Genomic DNA, 12647 nt, shown 5'->3' with positions numbered 1-12647 from the left:
ATAAACATGAAAAATCTGCCACAATGCATCTCCTTGTGCAGTCACCTTTGCTTTGCTCCTTATCTTCTGCTTTCTCTTCCCCATTTCTCCTTGGTGCCCTGTGAGGTGCAGAGAGCCTCTGGAGGTGTGGGGGGGTCTGGGTGACATCAGGGGTTCCTGTGGGATCGATCACCAGCCCTGTGCTGCAGCCCTGATGCCTCACAAACCTGCCTGTAGCTGAGGGCCTGCACAAAGCAGGTGCTGGGAGATGGAGTTGTTTGCACCTTTTAAATAACATATTGCTCTTGTGGGGGTTGTTTTAGGTAGCGGGCTTTGCCAGAGTTTTAGCTGTTCTTGCCCAGGTGTGGAATCTTCTGGGACATCCTGCTGCTTTTTTGGGCAAGGAGGAAAAGAAGTGGAGTGGGTGAGAGACAGGCCTGGATTGCAGAGTGGAAAGTCAGCTCCAGAGTGCCAGTGCAGTCTCCTACTGCTGAACTGCCTGCTGGGGCTGGTAAAGAAGGAAAAAGCCCCAGTAACAGCCCCATGGGACTGTGTCTCAGGGGCAGGAACAGGGAGGTGACAGGAAACAGCTGCGTGGTCCGGTCTCACAGCTTCTAAGAAGCAGTGAAACACGGATTTCATGGGCCAGAGGTTTCAGAAAGGCTGTCTTGTAAAATGGCCACAAATGAAGACTCTGAAACCCCTCTCTTTGCCTCTTGGATTTGTGTGTGCTTTTGACAGCCTCAGCATCCTGTGGCCACGAGTTCCACAATTTCCTGAAGTGCTCCTTGAAAAGCACCTCCCGCTGAGGTCCCACTGAGCTGCCAGCCTGGTCATTTCAGAGGGTGCTGCCTAGTTCTTGGGTGGAGAGAAAAACCAATCTTTTTGGGACTTGCCTTTCAGGGAGCTGAAGGAGAAGGCGCTCTCCAGCATCGGACAGCTGGCTGGGTCCCATTCAGAAGTCGTGCTTTGTAGACTTCGTGATGTTTGCCTGGCAGTTACCAGCGAGGTGAGAACATTCTTCTGAATTGTTCCCCGTACCTCATACATGGTGTGTAGAGCAGATATGTGCATGTTCATGTCCATGTGTGCTCAGGGATTGCCTTCATTTCTGTTTCTAGACCTTGTATTTCTAATGTCTGTCAGCTAGGATCAGTGTGTGCATGTAGCTGTATTTCCTGGTAGGTTGGCTGTCTGACACTCATCTTTGAGTGAGGTGTCCTTGTAAAGCAAGGTGCAAATGCACAAACTGAGACATTAATTATGTTATTTACCAGGATCCTAACCTCTGCTAGAGCTGTAATTCAAGACTGGAAATTTCTGTAGACTTGAGCCTGTGTTTTCTGTTTCTGGTCAGAGTCCTTCGATTGATGGTGTTGCTTTTTTGGACTAGAGCACATGACTCCTTTGTTGTTATGACTTGGGCCTTTATAGTTTGCAAGAAGCCCTTCCTTTAATTTGTTTGTTTTTCAAGTAGAAGGGCCTAAAATCAAAGTAGTGCACATTTTGGAAGTCTTAAGTGAAATATTTTTTTTCTAGGCCTGCTGTCAGCAGGTCTGAGGCCAGAAACTGGTGCCAGAGTAAATGCTTTTCTGTGCTTGTGCTCTCCTGCTCTTATTATGCTTTTATCTTCCCCCGGACAGAGTGGGATGTGTGTTGCTGTACTGGGGATGGCAATAAGCACGACAGACTCTTGTGTGTTGAACAGGAGAGCAAAGTTTCTTATTCTTGATCTTCTTTTATAGACATGTTAGAGAAAGCCTGAGAAGTAAAACTCTCATTGGTCATTAAAGCAACACATCTACCTTCATTGGTTAAGTGTAACATCAGCCTCTGACTGTTTTCCTAAACACCGCCTATAAAGATTGTTGTCCTTTACCAAGGACTGTTTGGATTCTTATGCTTTCTCAGGCCAGAATGAGAAGACTGTGACTTGGTTTCACACAGGCTCTGTTCCCTTCTTTTAGCATTTAGCATCCACAGGACGTGTTGTCATTTCCAGGGACTGTTGTCTAAGGCCACTGGTTTTCTTTTCAAGGTGATTCTTATGTTTCTCTCATCACTTCCCCAGGTGACCAACCTTCGCTCCAAGGTGTCCTACTCTGCAATCGTCACTCTTGGAGAGCTCTTTGCAGCCTTGAAGAAGGACATGGACTCCGTGGTGGATGAGGTTGCTCGGGTCCTTCTCCAGATGGTTTGGAATTCCCCAGAGTTTCTGGAGAAAGCAGCCAATCAGACCCTGGGGATCATGGTGGAGAACGTGACTCCTGCACGAGCACTGGCTGCTCTCATGGACAGGGGAGCCAAGTAGGTTCTTCTTCTTCTAGTGATCTTCTTCACCTTCTAGTGTGTGCGTGGGGGAAGGGATGAGAGACAGAATGGGAATGGTGGGAGGGAAGGCTCCTGCATCCTGCATCTTCTGTGAAGTCAGGGACTTCATTCCCCCATCAACCTCACTTCTTTCCTCTTGTCACCTGTTTCTGCCCTCCTGCAGCCTATAAGTTCACAGAATCACAGAGCTGTAGAATATGGGGAGTTGGAAGGGGCCCATCAGGAGCATCGAGGTCAGCTCCTGGCCTTGCACAGAACACCCCAAGGATCACACCAAGTGCCTGAGATTGTTGTTAAAATGCTTCTTCAACTCTGTCAGGCTTGGTGCTGTGACCACTGCCCTGGGGAGCCTGTTCCAGTGCTCAACCACCCTCTGGGTGAAAACCCTTTTCCTCATATCCAACCTAAACCTCCTCTGACTCAGCTTCCTGCTGCTTCCTGGAATTCTCCCAGCCTGTCAGAGCTTCCCAGAACTGGTGAATGGTGGGGAAGTGAAAGTGCCTGCAAAGGCTAAGGATAGAGCCTTGTGCTTTTGTGGGAAGAGTGACAATTGAAGTTGTAGCTGTGAGCGCTCTTTGATATTTCACAGCGCTAAGCACAGAGGCCCTGGGACAAACCATGCATCCTCATTATGCCATTAGCTTGAGAAAGAAGGAGGGGACTTGCTGGGGCATGGAGCACATGGAAGAGAATGTGCTGGGTGGGGCACAGACAGCACAGCAGGTGCAGCTCCTGCCAAAAGGATTCTTGTAGGACTGTCCTGGCCGTAGAGCTTTACTTTCTGTTCAAACTGATGTTTCATGTTAGCTTGGAGATGATGAATCACTTTATAGGCACCTTCACAGGATGACTGCCATGGGACAGCTGAAGCAAATGCTGCCTTAAGTGTTGGTGCTGGGCCTGATAGTTCCCAAGAGACAGTCTCTAGAACAGAACAACCTGACTGAACTGCCTGCCACCCCTTCCTCAGCTTTGGAATAGGGTAAAACATTCAGATGTATCCCTTGCCAAGCCTCACAGAAGGAACAGGCAGCATTGCTGGATATTCTGCAACCTCACGCCCCAAATCATGGGGCATTTTCCCTGCATTTGTTTTTCACAGGAGGTCTCTAGAATTGGGGGTAAATGGGAGGAAAGAGCCTCAGTCCTGCTTCTGCTGCTTTGTGTAGTGGGTGCCTCTGATGGGTCAGCATGAGTTGTCATTAATTTCTAAATTATTCATATGTAATCTATTTTTTAATCTTTCTCAGGGAAATTTTTGGGAAAGAAATTGAGTATCAGATAATGCAGGGAGACTGAATTCCTCCCTCTTCCTTGCAGGCACTCCTTCTGTGCAATGCTAACTTTGTGTTTATCTGAGGACAGAACCTCCTACAGGTGTCTAAAGTTGCAGGGAGAACCCAGGCCTCCTTTGCCCAGCAAGGACAGGGAGCATTCTCTGGCCAAGGCCTGTGCAGCTGTGCCTCCTTCTCCCTGTGTCCCAGTGTTTGCTCTCTTCTTCCCAGGAGCCGCTACGTCCAGGTGCGGAAGTGTGCGGCCGAACTCCTCCTGTCCTTGATGGGGAAAATTGGAGTCACGAAGATTGCAGACACACCCAGGGCTGAGAACCTGGCACAGGTGGCAGGGAAGCTTGCTCAGGACTGTCACAAGGACACAAGGTAATGATCTTCATTTCACCTCCTAAACCACGAAATCTCTTTGGTGTCTGGCTTTAAAAGGGAAACCCACAAAATTGTAGAAACAACAGGAAATAATATGTTACCTCTCCATGTGGATAAGGGGCATAGAATAATGGAATACGCTGAGTTGGAAGGGACTCATCAGGGTCATCAGGTCCAGCTCCTGGCCATGTGCAGGACACCCCAAGAGACACTCCATGTGCCCAAGAGCATTGTCCAAACCCTTCTTGAGCTCTGTCAGCCTTGGTATTGTGACCAGTGCTCTGGGTTCCCCAGGGAAATGACTGTACTGGGTAACCTGAGGTTGTCCAGCAAGAAGGAGCATTGCCAGCTTCCTGTGACTTGAAGAATTCTTGACTGAGATCAAAAGAGCTCAGATTAGCCAGACTAACAGTTTTGTTTGGCCTTAGGTGCACCATACAAAGACAAAGTGTTGCCTACTTTTCATCACTGAAGGATCCCAAATACATATTTCTCATTAACTTAAGATTTTCCTAGAAATACTTCAGGGGTCTTTAGCCAATGTATTCAGTCTTTCTAAACCTATTCTGAAGAAATCTATAATGCTGTTATCTGTGGCTAAATTACCTCCAAATTTGTTCTTGAAGAGCACTGCAGGTTCTGAGTGGCAAAATCAACCCAAACCACCAAAATCCCCTCACTTTGATGTGTAAATTCCCATTAATAGCTGCCAAGAACACAGGAGCAACTAGCTGCCCCTGTCCATACATATGGTATAGAATAATCAATAGGAAGCAAGAGGTGTTTTGTCCTGGCTTCCCTGCCTGTTAAATGAAGGCAAATTATTGTGCAGTGGCAGCAAGACACTGTTAATGGGCTCTGACAACCAAGCAGATGTGTTTTGATTGTTCCCTGGGATCCATTGATCCCACAGAAGCACACACACAGTTTCAGAATCAAATGGTATTTTCTGTTGCCCCACGTTCTCCTCTTGCCTCTTGTGTTCAGCTGACAGCACTGTGCAGCGACAAGTGGAGGTAAATGTCTCTCTTTGCTGAGTAGGTAATGCCTTCTTATGCAAGGATTGCACCTGATGGGTTTAAGGTATCAGCCTCTTCTGTTAACACTCTTCCTATGTTTGTTCACTTTTCTTTCTTTCCCTTCCTTTGATCCTTAGGCACTATGGACAGGAGATGGTGAAGATGATGCTAAGTCACCCAAAATTTAAAAGGCTTTTGGAGAAATCTGTTTCTACCCGTGACCTGGAAGATATTCTGACAAGAATTAAGAAGAAAGTAAGTGCTTGGCAGGAGAAATGTCTCCTTTGTGCAAGGATTGCCAATGCTTATATGAGATCAATTATACCTAATCAGTCTTTATCTCATTCTCCTGAATCACTTTGCTCCTGGGAATGAGCAGTTAATCCTCAGCTTGTTCATCTGCAGACTACAAAGGGACTGATATTCATAGGGAAAAAGTGGGGTTTTGAATATTTTGAATATCACAAAGGGGAAAGGGGAAGAGGAGAAAAAGGGTTTTCATTTAAGTGTAACCCCTCACCATGCTCTCCCTACTGTGCCCCCAGTAAAGGAATTAAATGCGAATAGTGCTTCTGAAGATAACAGAGTCTTTGCAAAAGACACTGGATGTAGTAGTGCCAGGAAAATTTCCAAATATACAAAAGATGTACATGTCAATCTGGATTACTGCAATTCCTGTCTGTCTGCTGGGAATACTGTCCTGCTGCCAAGCCCTGTGGAGCTGGAGGAAGCTTGGTGAATTCAGCAGCGTCCAGTGGAAAACCATCTGTTTGTTTGTGGGGTTTTTTATTCTTCTTATCTACATTATAGAAGGGAGCGTGATGTTGTGGAGGGACAGGGAGAGCGAGTGTTGAATCAACTTCCAACACAATGGGCCAGCTCCCAGCGGATCCAAATTTTTCTGCTGCTTCCTTTAAGAACACTCATTGCCTACCAGTTTGAATTATTCCCATTTCTGCTCAAGCCTAATGAATTTGGGATTTTAGAGTGCTGCTCAGTATGGCAGCACCCATAACCTGCCTTGGGCTATTGAGAACAAAGAGTTGGCATTACTGAATCTCTGGTCTGTTGCCTTCCGTAAGCTAGGAAATGTCTCCCTAAGTCTTGGTAGCCGTGATCCTGAGGTTTTAACTTGTGTTTTAAACAGGAAGTTTCCTATTGCATTTTCTAAAGAGTCATGGGGTTTCTTTATGTCTTTGTAGGAGATGGAAAGCCAGAAGGGTGAAGGCCCATCAGTCAAGATGCCGGTGAAGAAGAGCAGCGATTCCTCGAAGAAGCCCCAGGCCACATTGCCTTCTAGTAAACGGTACTGAGCACTTTTGTTAGATGGGACAAAGCACGTGACAAGCTTTACATGTCCTTCCTCAGGAAAATCTTTCTGGGGGAGATGACCCGTGCCAGAGATGGTTTCCATTCCCTACAAATGCTCCATGATAAAAATTGGCTACTTCTGCATTACACTGAACACAGCTTCTCTGGAGAGGTTTCCACAGAAATTGGGTAACAAAAAGACACCCATTGGTTGTGGCTCAGACGATGCAGTGCACTGGCAAGGGCAGTGTTGTGGAGGCATGGAGAGGGCTGTGTCTCTGCTGCCGGACTTGGGACAAGTAAATTCAATCAGGGTTGGTTGTTTTCATCAGAGAGGAGTCTTTTTCAGATTGGTGTCTTGATGAGAAGTCCCAGTCAGGAAACAAGATGCCATTCCCCAAACAAGCAGCTCCCATGCAAGTTGTTGGGCCTGGCTGATTCATGCCTTTCTTACTCTCAAACAGTACCAAGTTTGAGTAGTAAGTATCAAGGCAATTCCTAAGCGACATTGGTCAACAGGTGTCTCAATGTGGATGTTTTGTTATGATATTCCTGTCCTTCACACTGTTTGCTTGATGGACTGCATGTTGGTTTATTTCCCCCTGTGCTGCAGTCCAAATTTAAGACAGCAATTTGGTCCTTGCTGTCCTTTCTGCCAGGGGTAGAGCTACTTGTACCTGTTCTCCTGTGATAACAGAGGAAAGTTCTTTAGCTCTGTCATGCTCAGTGGTGGCAGAAGAGTGAGCACATGCCTCAGTAGCATAGCTAGGAACTTGGAATGCTCAGGGAAGAGACAGGTTGATGCAGGAGAATTGTTCCCTGTGGGTTTGTTAAGCTGTGGATCTAGTCTCTGGGGAAGCAAACATAAAGTTAGCATAGTGCTGGGATGTCTGCCTTCTGTTTTTATCTCTGTTACTGATTTCCTGGATCCTTCACATATGCCCCTGTTCATCTATTCAGAGGCATCTGAGCTACTGTTACAGATTGTCATGCCTGCTGTAGAGACACTTCTCCAGAGCGATGAGTTTCCTTACTATAAGACACACATGTCCCCTATGAGGAGGCATTTAAACTTGCAAGTTTAAATTCTCTTTCCCCACAAAGCAATGAGACCTTTGTGCCTGGGAAGCCATCTGAAGGTAGATCAGATACATCTCATCCTTGGTTTTCCTGAGTGAGCACTGGTGAGAATGTTACTCGCAGATTGTCTCCTGTAATGATTGTCATGAGGTCCACGTTGTTTTTCAGAGCCTCATGATTTTCTAGCTGGAAATCACATCATTAGGGATGCTCCTCGAGATGTTTTGCTCTCCATTAACTGAAGGTATTATCACCACCAAGTTCTAATTTGGTTTTATTTTCCAGGGTGAAGTCTACCTCTGAGGGACGCCTCCTCCACCGTGCAAAAGCCCAGGTCACGTTACCTCCAGCTGTGGAAGAAACGGAGCCGCTCCAGAAGCTTTACAGTCTCCTGGAAGCCAAGGGGTTTCAGACACGGCTGGAAGGACTGGCATTCCTTCTCGAGCTGTGCCAAACTCGCCCCCAGCTCATCTCCACTAACATTGTCCAAGTATGTAGGGTATCTTCATTGTTCCTTTCCTTTAGCTCCTTCCCCAAGCCTGGAGCAGTGAAGTTCATTCTGTGTGTCTTGGCACTACATCCTGGCAGTTTGGGCCAGGCTGGTCCCTCTTACACAGACAAATTTCATTCAGATCCAGGCTTCAGAACAAGTTCTTTCAGTCCAGCTGTATTTGTTGGGCAGGTGCCTATTGATGCTGTTCATCAGATGATGACAGAGTTTGCTGCTGCTGTAGCTTCTGCTCTCTCCTACTCCCAGCTGGGTTAAGTGAAGGGAATAGCAGCACTGAAAGCATGGCAATTATTCTCTTGATAAAAAATGGTTTATCATGAGGAAGAGTAGTATCAGGCTGGGTTGGTTTAAACCCATCTTTTTTTAAAGGATACTTCTGTGAACTTCACCTTGTCTTGCACAGGCACAACTCTGGGTTACTCATATCTATCCTTGTCCCTGTTCCTCCTGGGAAAGACGATGCTCAGCCTTCTTGAGGGGTCTTTTTCTTCTCTCTGGTAAAGGAGGAAAATGAATAAGAACAGATCTGTGCCTTCTCCTCCCAGAAGCTGCTTTTTCCCTTTCTCCAGTAAATGGTGCCTTGTAATGTGGCTATCAAGGGACTGAACCTGCTCTAATAAGAGCTGTACAGCACAATAAATTTCAGAAGCCTACGTGTTAGTTAGACAAATGGTGTGGTTCCTGGAAGAGTTGATCAGAGCCCTGCACTTCTCCAGACACAGAGATAGAGACAGACTAAAGAAAACATAGATCTCCTCCAGCCATAGTTTTGGCAATATCAAAATTGCCCTCAGTACTTGAGGCAAGTGTACAGAAAAATGAGCTCTGTAAATATCTGGTTCCATACTTCTAAAGCAAAGGTCATCTTTTTGAATTAATAAATGGAATTAATTTAAATATTTACAGGTGGAGGGAAACACCATAGGAATTATTCTTTCCCCACCCATACCTCTTCAAAATAGATGAAAATCTTTCAACCAGCATGGGGCTGTGCAACTACTGCAGTGAGTGGTCCCCAGGAAAACAGTGAAATTGTGCAAGCAAGTGCTGACCTGTCCAAAAGGATCAGATTCAATCTTTTACATTGCTGAGTGCACATGTTCACATCCCCTCTTCAAACAAGGACATTGTAATCCAGCTGTCATTTTGTTTGTTTTCTCCACAGATTTTTGATTATGTTGTCCTGAGAATATCTGACAGCCACAAGAAAGTGAAGCAGAAGGCGCTGGACGTGCTGGCAGAAATCATTGGCATCCTGGAAGATGCCTTGAGCCCAGTGATCGTCCATTTGGTGGAAGGAATTACAAAGAACCTGAACTCGAAGGATCCCGGGGTTCATTCTGCAGCTGTGAAAGCTCTGGAAGAATCCATTTCTCATTTAGGTAAGGCTGACCCCTGACATGGACTCTCCTCAGCTGTGTCTCTGCCTCTGCCACACAAGAGAATGCTGAGAGCCTTGATAGCTCTTGTTGTCTGTGGAACACTGCAGCTGACATCCACCAGAAGCTGTGGAGCTGCAGTCCTTACACACCAGTGCCCCAACAGGCTTGAATGTGCATCAGCATTTCCCAAAGGTCCCAGGAGCCCTTGGCTCTGTGCTGCTTGTCTGAAGAGGAAGTCCTGGACTACAGCTTTGCTAGAATTCAGAGCCAAGGGGATTTTGGAGTTTGCTTGGGCCCCATTTAACTTCCCAAGTGAATAGCTTTGCTATTGTTGGCATGAAGGGACACAGGCCCCTCAGAGCTTCTGCAGAGCAGCCTCCTGGAAGGCTCTACATTTATAGGCATTAGCTGACCATTTCCCACCTTCCCTCTTTGGCTTTATTTTTCAAAGGAGAACTTTTGTTTCAGCAGCTTCATTTCCTTATAAGAAACAGGTAGAAATCCAGCTGTCAATGATGCCTTGTTCCACATGTTGTTTTGCATGGTGCAAGATGGCTGTAGCAAATAGCTACCTAGGCAAGGGCTGCTGCAAATTCCTTTGCTACACAGATTTATGTCAGCTCTGAAAATGCCGCACTGGGGAATATGCTTGAGAAATCAATTTTAAAAAGGCAGGTCTTCCAGGGGAGTTTCCACTTTCTCCACCTCAGCTGCTCTGTGACCTCATGAACTGCCTGACTCAGTGCCTTTCTCTGTTCCAAGTACGGGGGGCACATTTTTACTCTGGGATGCAAACCCTTTTCACTGCTTACATGTGATTGAACTCTTGAAGTCCCTGATGGGAAATGTTTAATGTAGCTCCTGGTAGAGCAGACAACTTTGGATCTACAATTGTGCAAGGAGAGCTTTTCTCTTGTAATTAAAAACCCTCCCTAGGAGGCTGGAAGGAAATAAGAAAAGGATTCAAGAATCAGCAGAAATTGACTTTATTGTATAAAATATGGGCTTGCCCCTGCCCTTTCCCACCCCACTGTCCTTTCTCCTATGACCTCCTCAGAGTGAGCAGAAATGTGTGTTTCTCTTGTAGATAAAGTATCACTGATGAAAGAGTTTGGCCAGCAATGGAGTCAACTGAGTGGCCAAGCTCTGCTGGACGTCACTGAGCGTATCACAGGTATGGCCAACCCTTCTAAGCCAAGAGGTCTTCCTAGGAAGAATGTTCAGGGAATGCCTGTGAATAGACAGTAGAGTAGCTCCTCCAAATCAGGACCTGCTGAGCTTGTCCCTCCTGCCCAACACCCATGGCAGGTGTATTGGGCAGGTTTTCCTGGCTGCTGCCGTGGTGTGCAGCATCTGAGACGGGGGCAGTGCTCAGCCTCGTGGCTGAGCTCTCACTGGGACATCTCAGAAGCCACCTTCAGGAAAGGGAAGGGCTAAAAATACCCTAGCTGGCTCCTCTCTTGGAAGTTCAAGGGCATCTGTGACCCTTGAGGGAAAGTGGTGGCAAATGCTGTTTCAGGGGATCAGTTTGTTTTGTCCTCACAGAATCCTTGTTTTGCTCTTGGAAGGTTTTGAGGCTGAACCCTGCAGGGCCTGGGGCTCTCAGCTTAGGTCCAAACTCAACACACATATCAGAGGCACAGATTTAGTTAGATGAATTAACAGCATAGAGAAAATGAAGTCTCTTCCACCACAGAGTAATAAATGGCTCCTACACAGCATTTTGCCTGTTTAGAAAATGAGAATGGTCTCGAGGCCATTTCAGCTTTTGATCTCTCAGCCAAATCTGCGGTACAAGGAGCCTGTTGGTAGTCAATCTTTTCCTGTGTTTCATATAGTTCAGTTCAGAAAACGAGCAGAGAGGATGCTTCAGGCACAATGTGAGGAAACACTCATGTTTTGGTTAAATTGCAGTCCCCTGGGTAACAGTTTTCTCTCTCTCTTTCCCCATTTCAGTGTGCATTGTAAGGAAAAATGCCATTAACTTTGGGAGGGGAAATGCCATTAAAACATGGAGATGCTCAGATGCCATGGCAATGGGGTCTGGGTCATTATCTAAGACACCCTGGGGTTTGGAACTGCTGTTTGTTGGAAGCCACAAAAGCATTCTGCCAATGACACCAGCCAGTCACTGATGTTTCTACTCCAAGTGTCAAGCAGCACCCACCTCTGGTGGGCTGGAGTTTTGAAGTGTGGTCTAGTACTGCCCTTTGCTGTGTGCCACTGAGCAAAGGGAAGAGCCAGATTAGACTTTTGGCACTTGACATCAAAGGTCACAAAAATGGAATCATCCTTTTTATTAGGAATCCCACATTTGCCTCTCTGCGGTGCATGTCCAGATTTTCAGTGTGGGTTTAGAAAACTTCTCCATGGAAATAAAAGGCAATTTGTCATATTCAGGCATTATCCCTGCAGAAACAGATCATGAAATGGTTTAATAAAAATACAAAGTCTGCCAGAGCTACAAGGCCCTGCTTGGAGAAATTAATCCTGGGGGGTTGCTGGTTCTGTTTCTGGGAGGATCAGCTGCTTTGCCCATTTCTGGCTCAAGAGGTTCTGTGTGCTCTTTCTCTGATCTTAGCCAGAGGCAAAACTTAGAAATAGATCCCAGTTTGCATTCAGGTTGGTGGTTAAGAAGCTTGTGTCTCTCTCCTGGCAGTGCTTGTGGAATGGGTTTATCCCAGGAGCCCTGAAGTCGTCCAGCGCTACGCCCTGCCCGTGCTCTGGTCCTTCCTGGGGAACAAGGCGCTGCCCGTGCGAAGCGCCAATGTCCGCACTGTGGTCACCAAGCTTGCCTCTGCCCTCTACAAGGTGATGGGCACCAAGCTGAGGAAGTGTGCTGCCAGCCAGCCTCCACATGTGCGGCAAAACCTCTCCAGCATCTTGGGCTGGTGAGGGACTGATGCTCTCCAGGAAGCTGACGAAGAGCTGAGTTGGACACCTCCAGATGTGAGTTCTTGGCTGTGCAAAAACAACAAAATACTGAGGAAGGGTTTTGCATCCACCCCCGCTCCCTCCACTGCCCTTCCTAGTCAAGGCATGGGGGGCCTGAAGCAACTCCAGACTGAGAACGAGATGAAGGCTGAGCAGGGCTCAGCCTCACACACAGGTGAGGGGGGAACTGGGCTGCTCTCTGGCAGGAGCAAGGGTCTTGTGCCAGCCTAGAGAGCCTGTGCTCATCCCCAGGGAACAGTTCTGCCCTGCATGTGCCCCCTGCAATGAGCTGTGCTGCTGCCAGTGCCCCGTGCAGCTGTAGGGCTGCTCAGCTGTGGGGCAGGGACAGGAGCAGGAGGCTGCATGTGCAGCTGAGCCATGGCTGCAAAGCCCAGGGCTCTGGGCTCCCGGCTGTCCCAGGCCAGCCCAGAGGCCAGGC

The 12647-nt window shown here is 47.2% G+C and overlaps 1 protein-coding gene across 2 annotated transcripts in view; it reads left to right on the top strand.

Moving 5' to 3' along the window:
* LOC147655111 (TOG array regulator of axonemal microtubules protein 2-like) overlaps positions 1-12647 on the top strand; it is a 212846-nt gene that overhangs the window by 25471 nt on the left and 174728 nt on the right. Inside the window, exons 15-23 of one of the 2 annotated variants that reach the window (XM_086871540.1) lie at positions 883-988; positions 2051-2286; positions 3816-3968; positions 5128-5245; positions 6193-6296; positions 7667-7871; positions 9058-9274; positions 10362-10448; positions 11934-12223. The exons of the other annotated variant lie outside the window; for it this stretch is intronic. Of the exons in view, the coding sequence (XP_086727666.1) occupies positions 883-988; positions 2051-2286; positions 3816-3968; positions 5128-5245; positions 6193-6296; positions 7667-7871; positions 9058-9274; positions 10362-10448; positions 11934-12169 (1462 nt within the window). The 3' untranslated portion in view covers positions 12170-12223. The remainder of the gene's footprint in view (positions 1-882; positions 989-2050; positions 2287-3815; positions 3969-5127; positions 5246-6192; positions 6297-7666; positions 7872-9057; positions 9275-10361; positions 10449-11933; positions 12224-12647) is intronic. 2 annotated transcript variants of the gene reach the window in all.

Source organism: Cyanistes caeruleus, chromosome 2 (assembly GCF_971803275.1).
Source record: "Cyanistes caeruleus chromosome 2, bCyaCae1.hap1.1, whole genome shotgun sequence".
NCBI classification, from domain to species: Eukaryota; Metazoa; Chordata; class Aves; order Passeriformes; family Paridae; genus Cyanistes; species Cyanistes caeruleus.
This window is presented reverse-complemented; position numbering and strand designations above follow the sequence as displayed.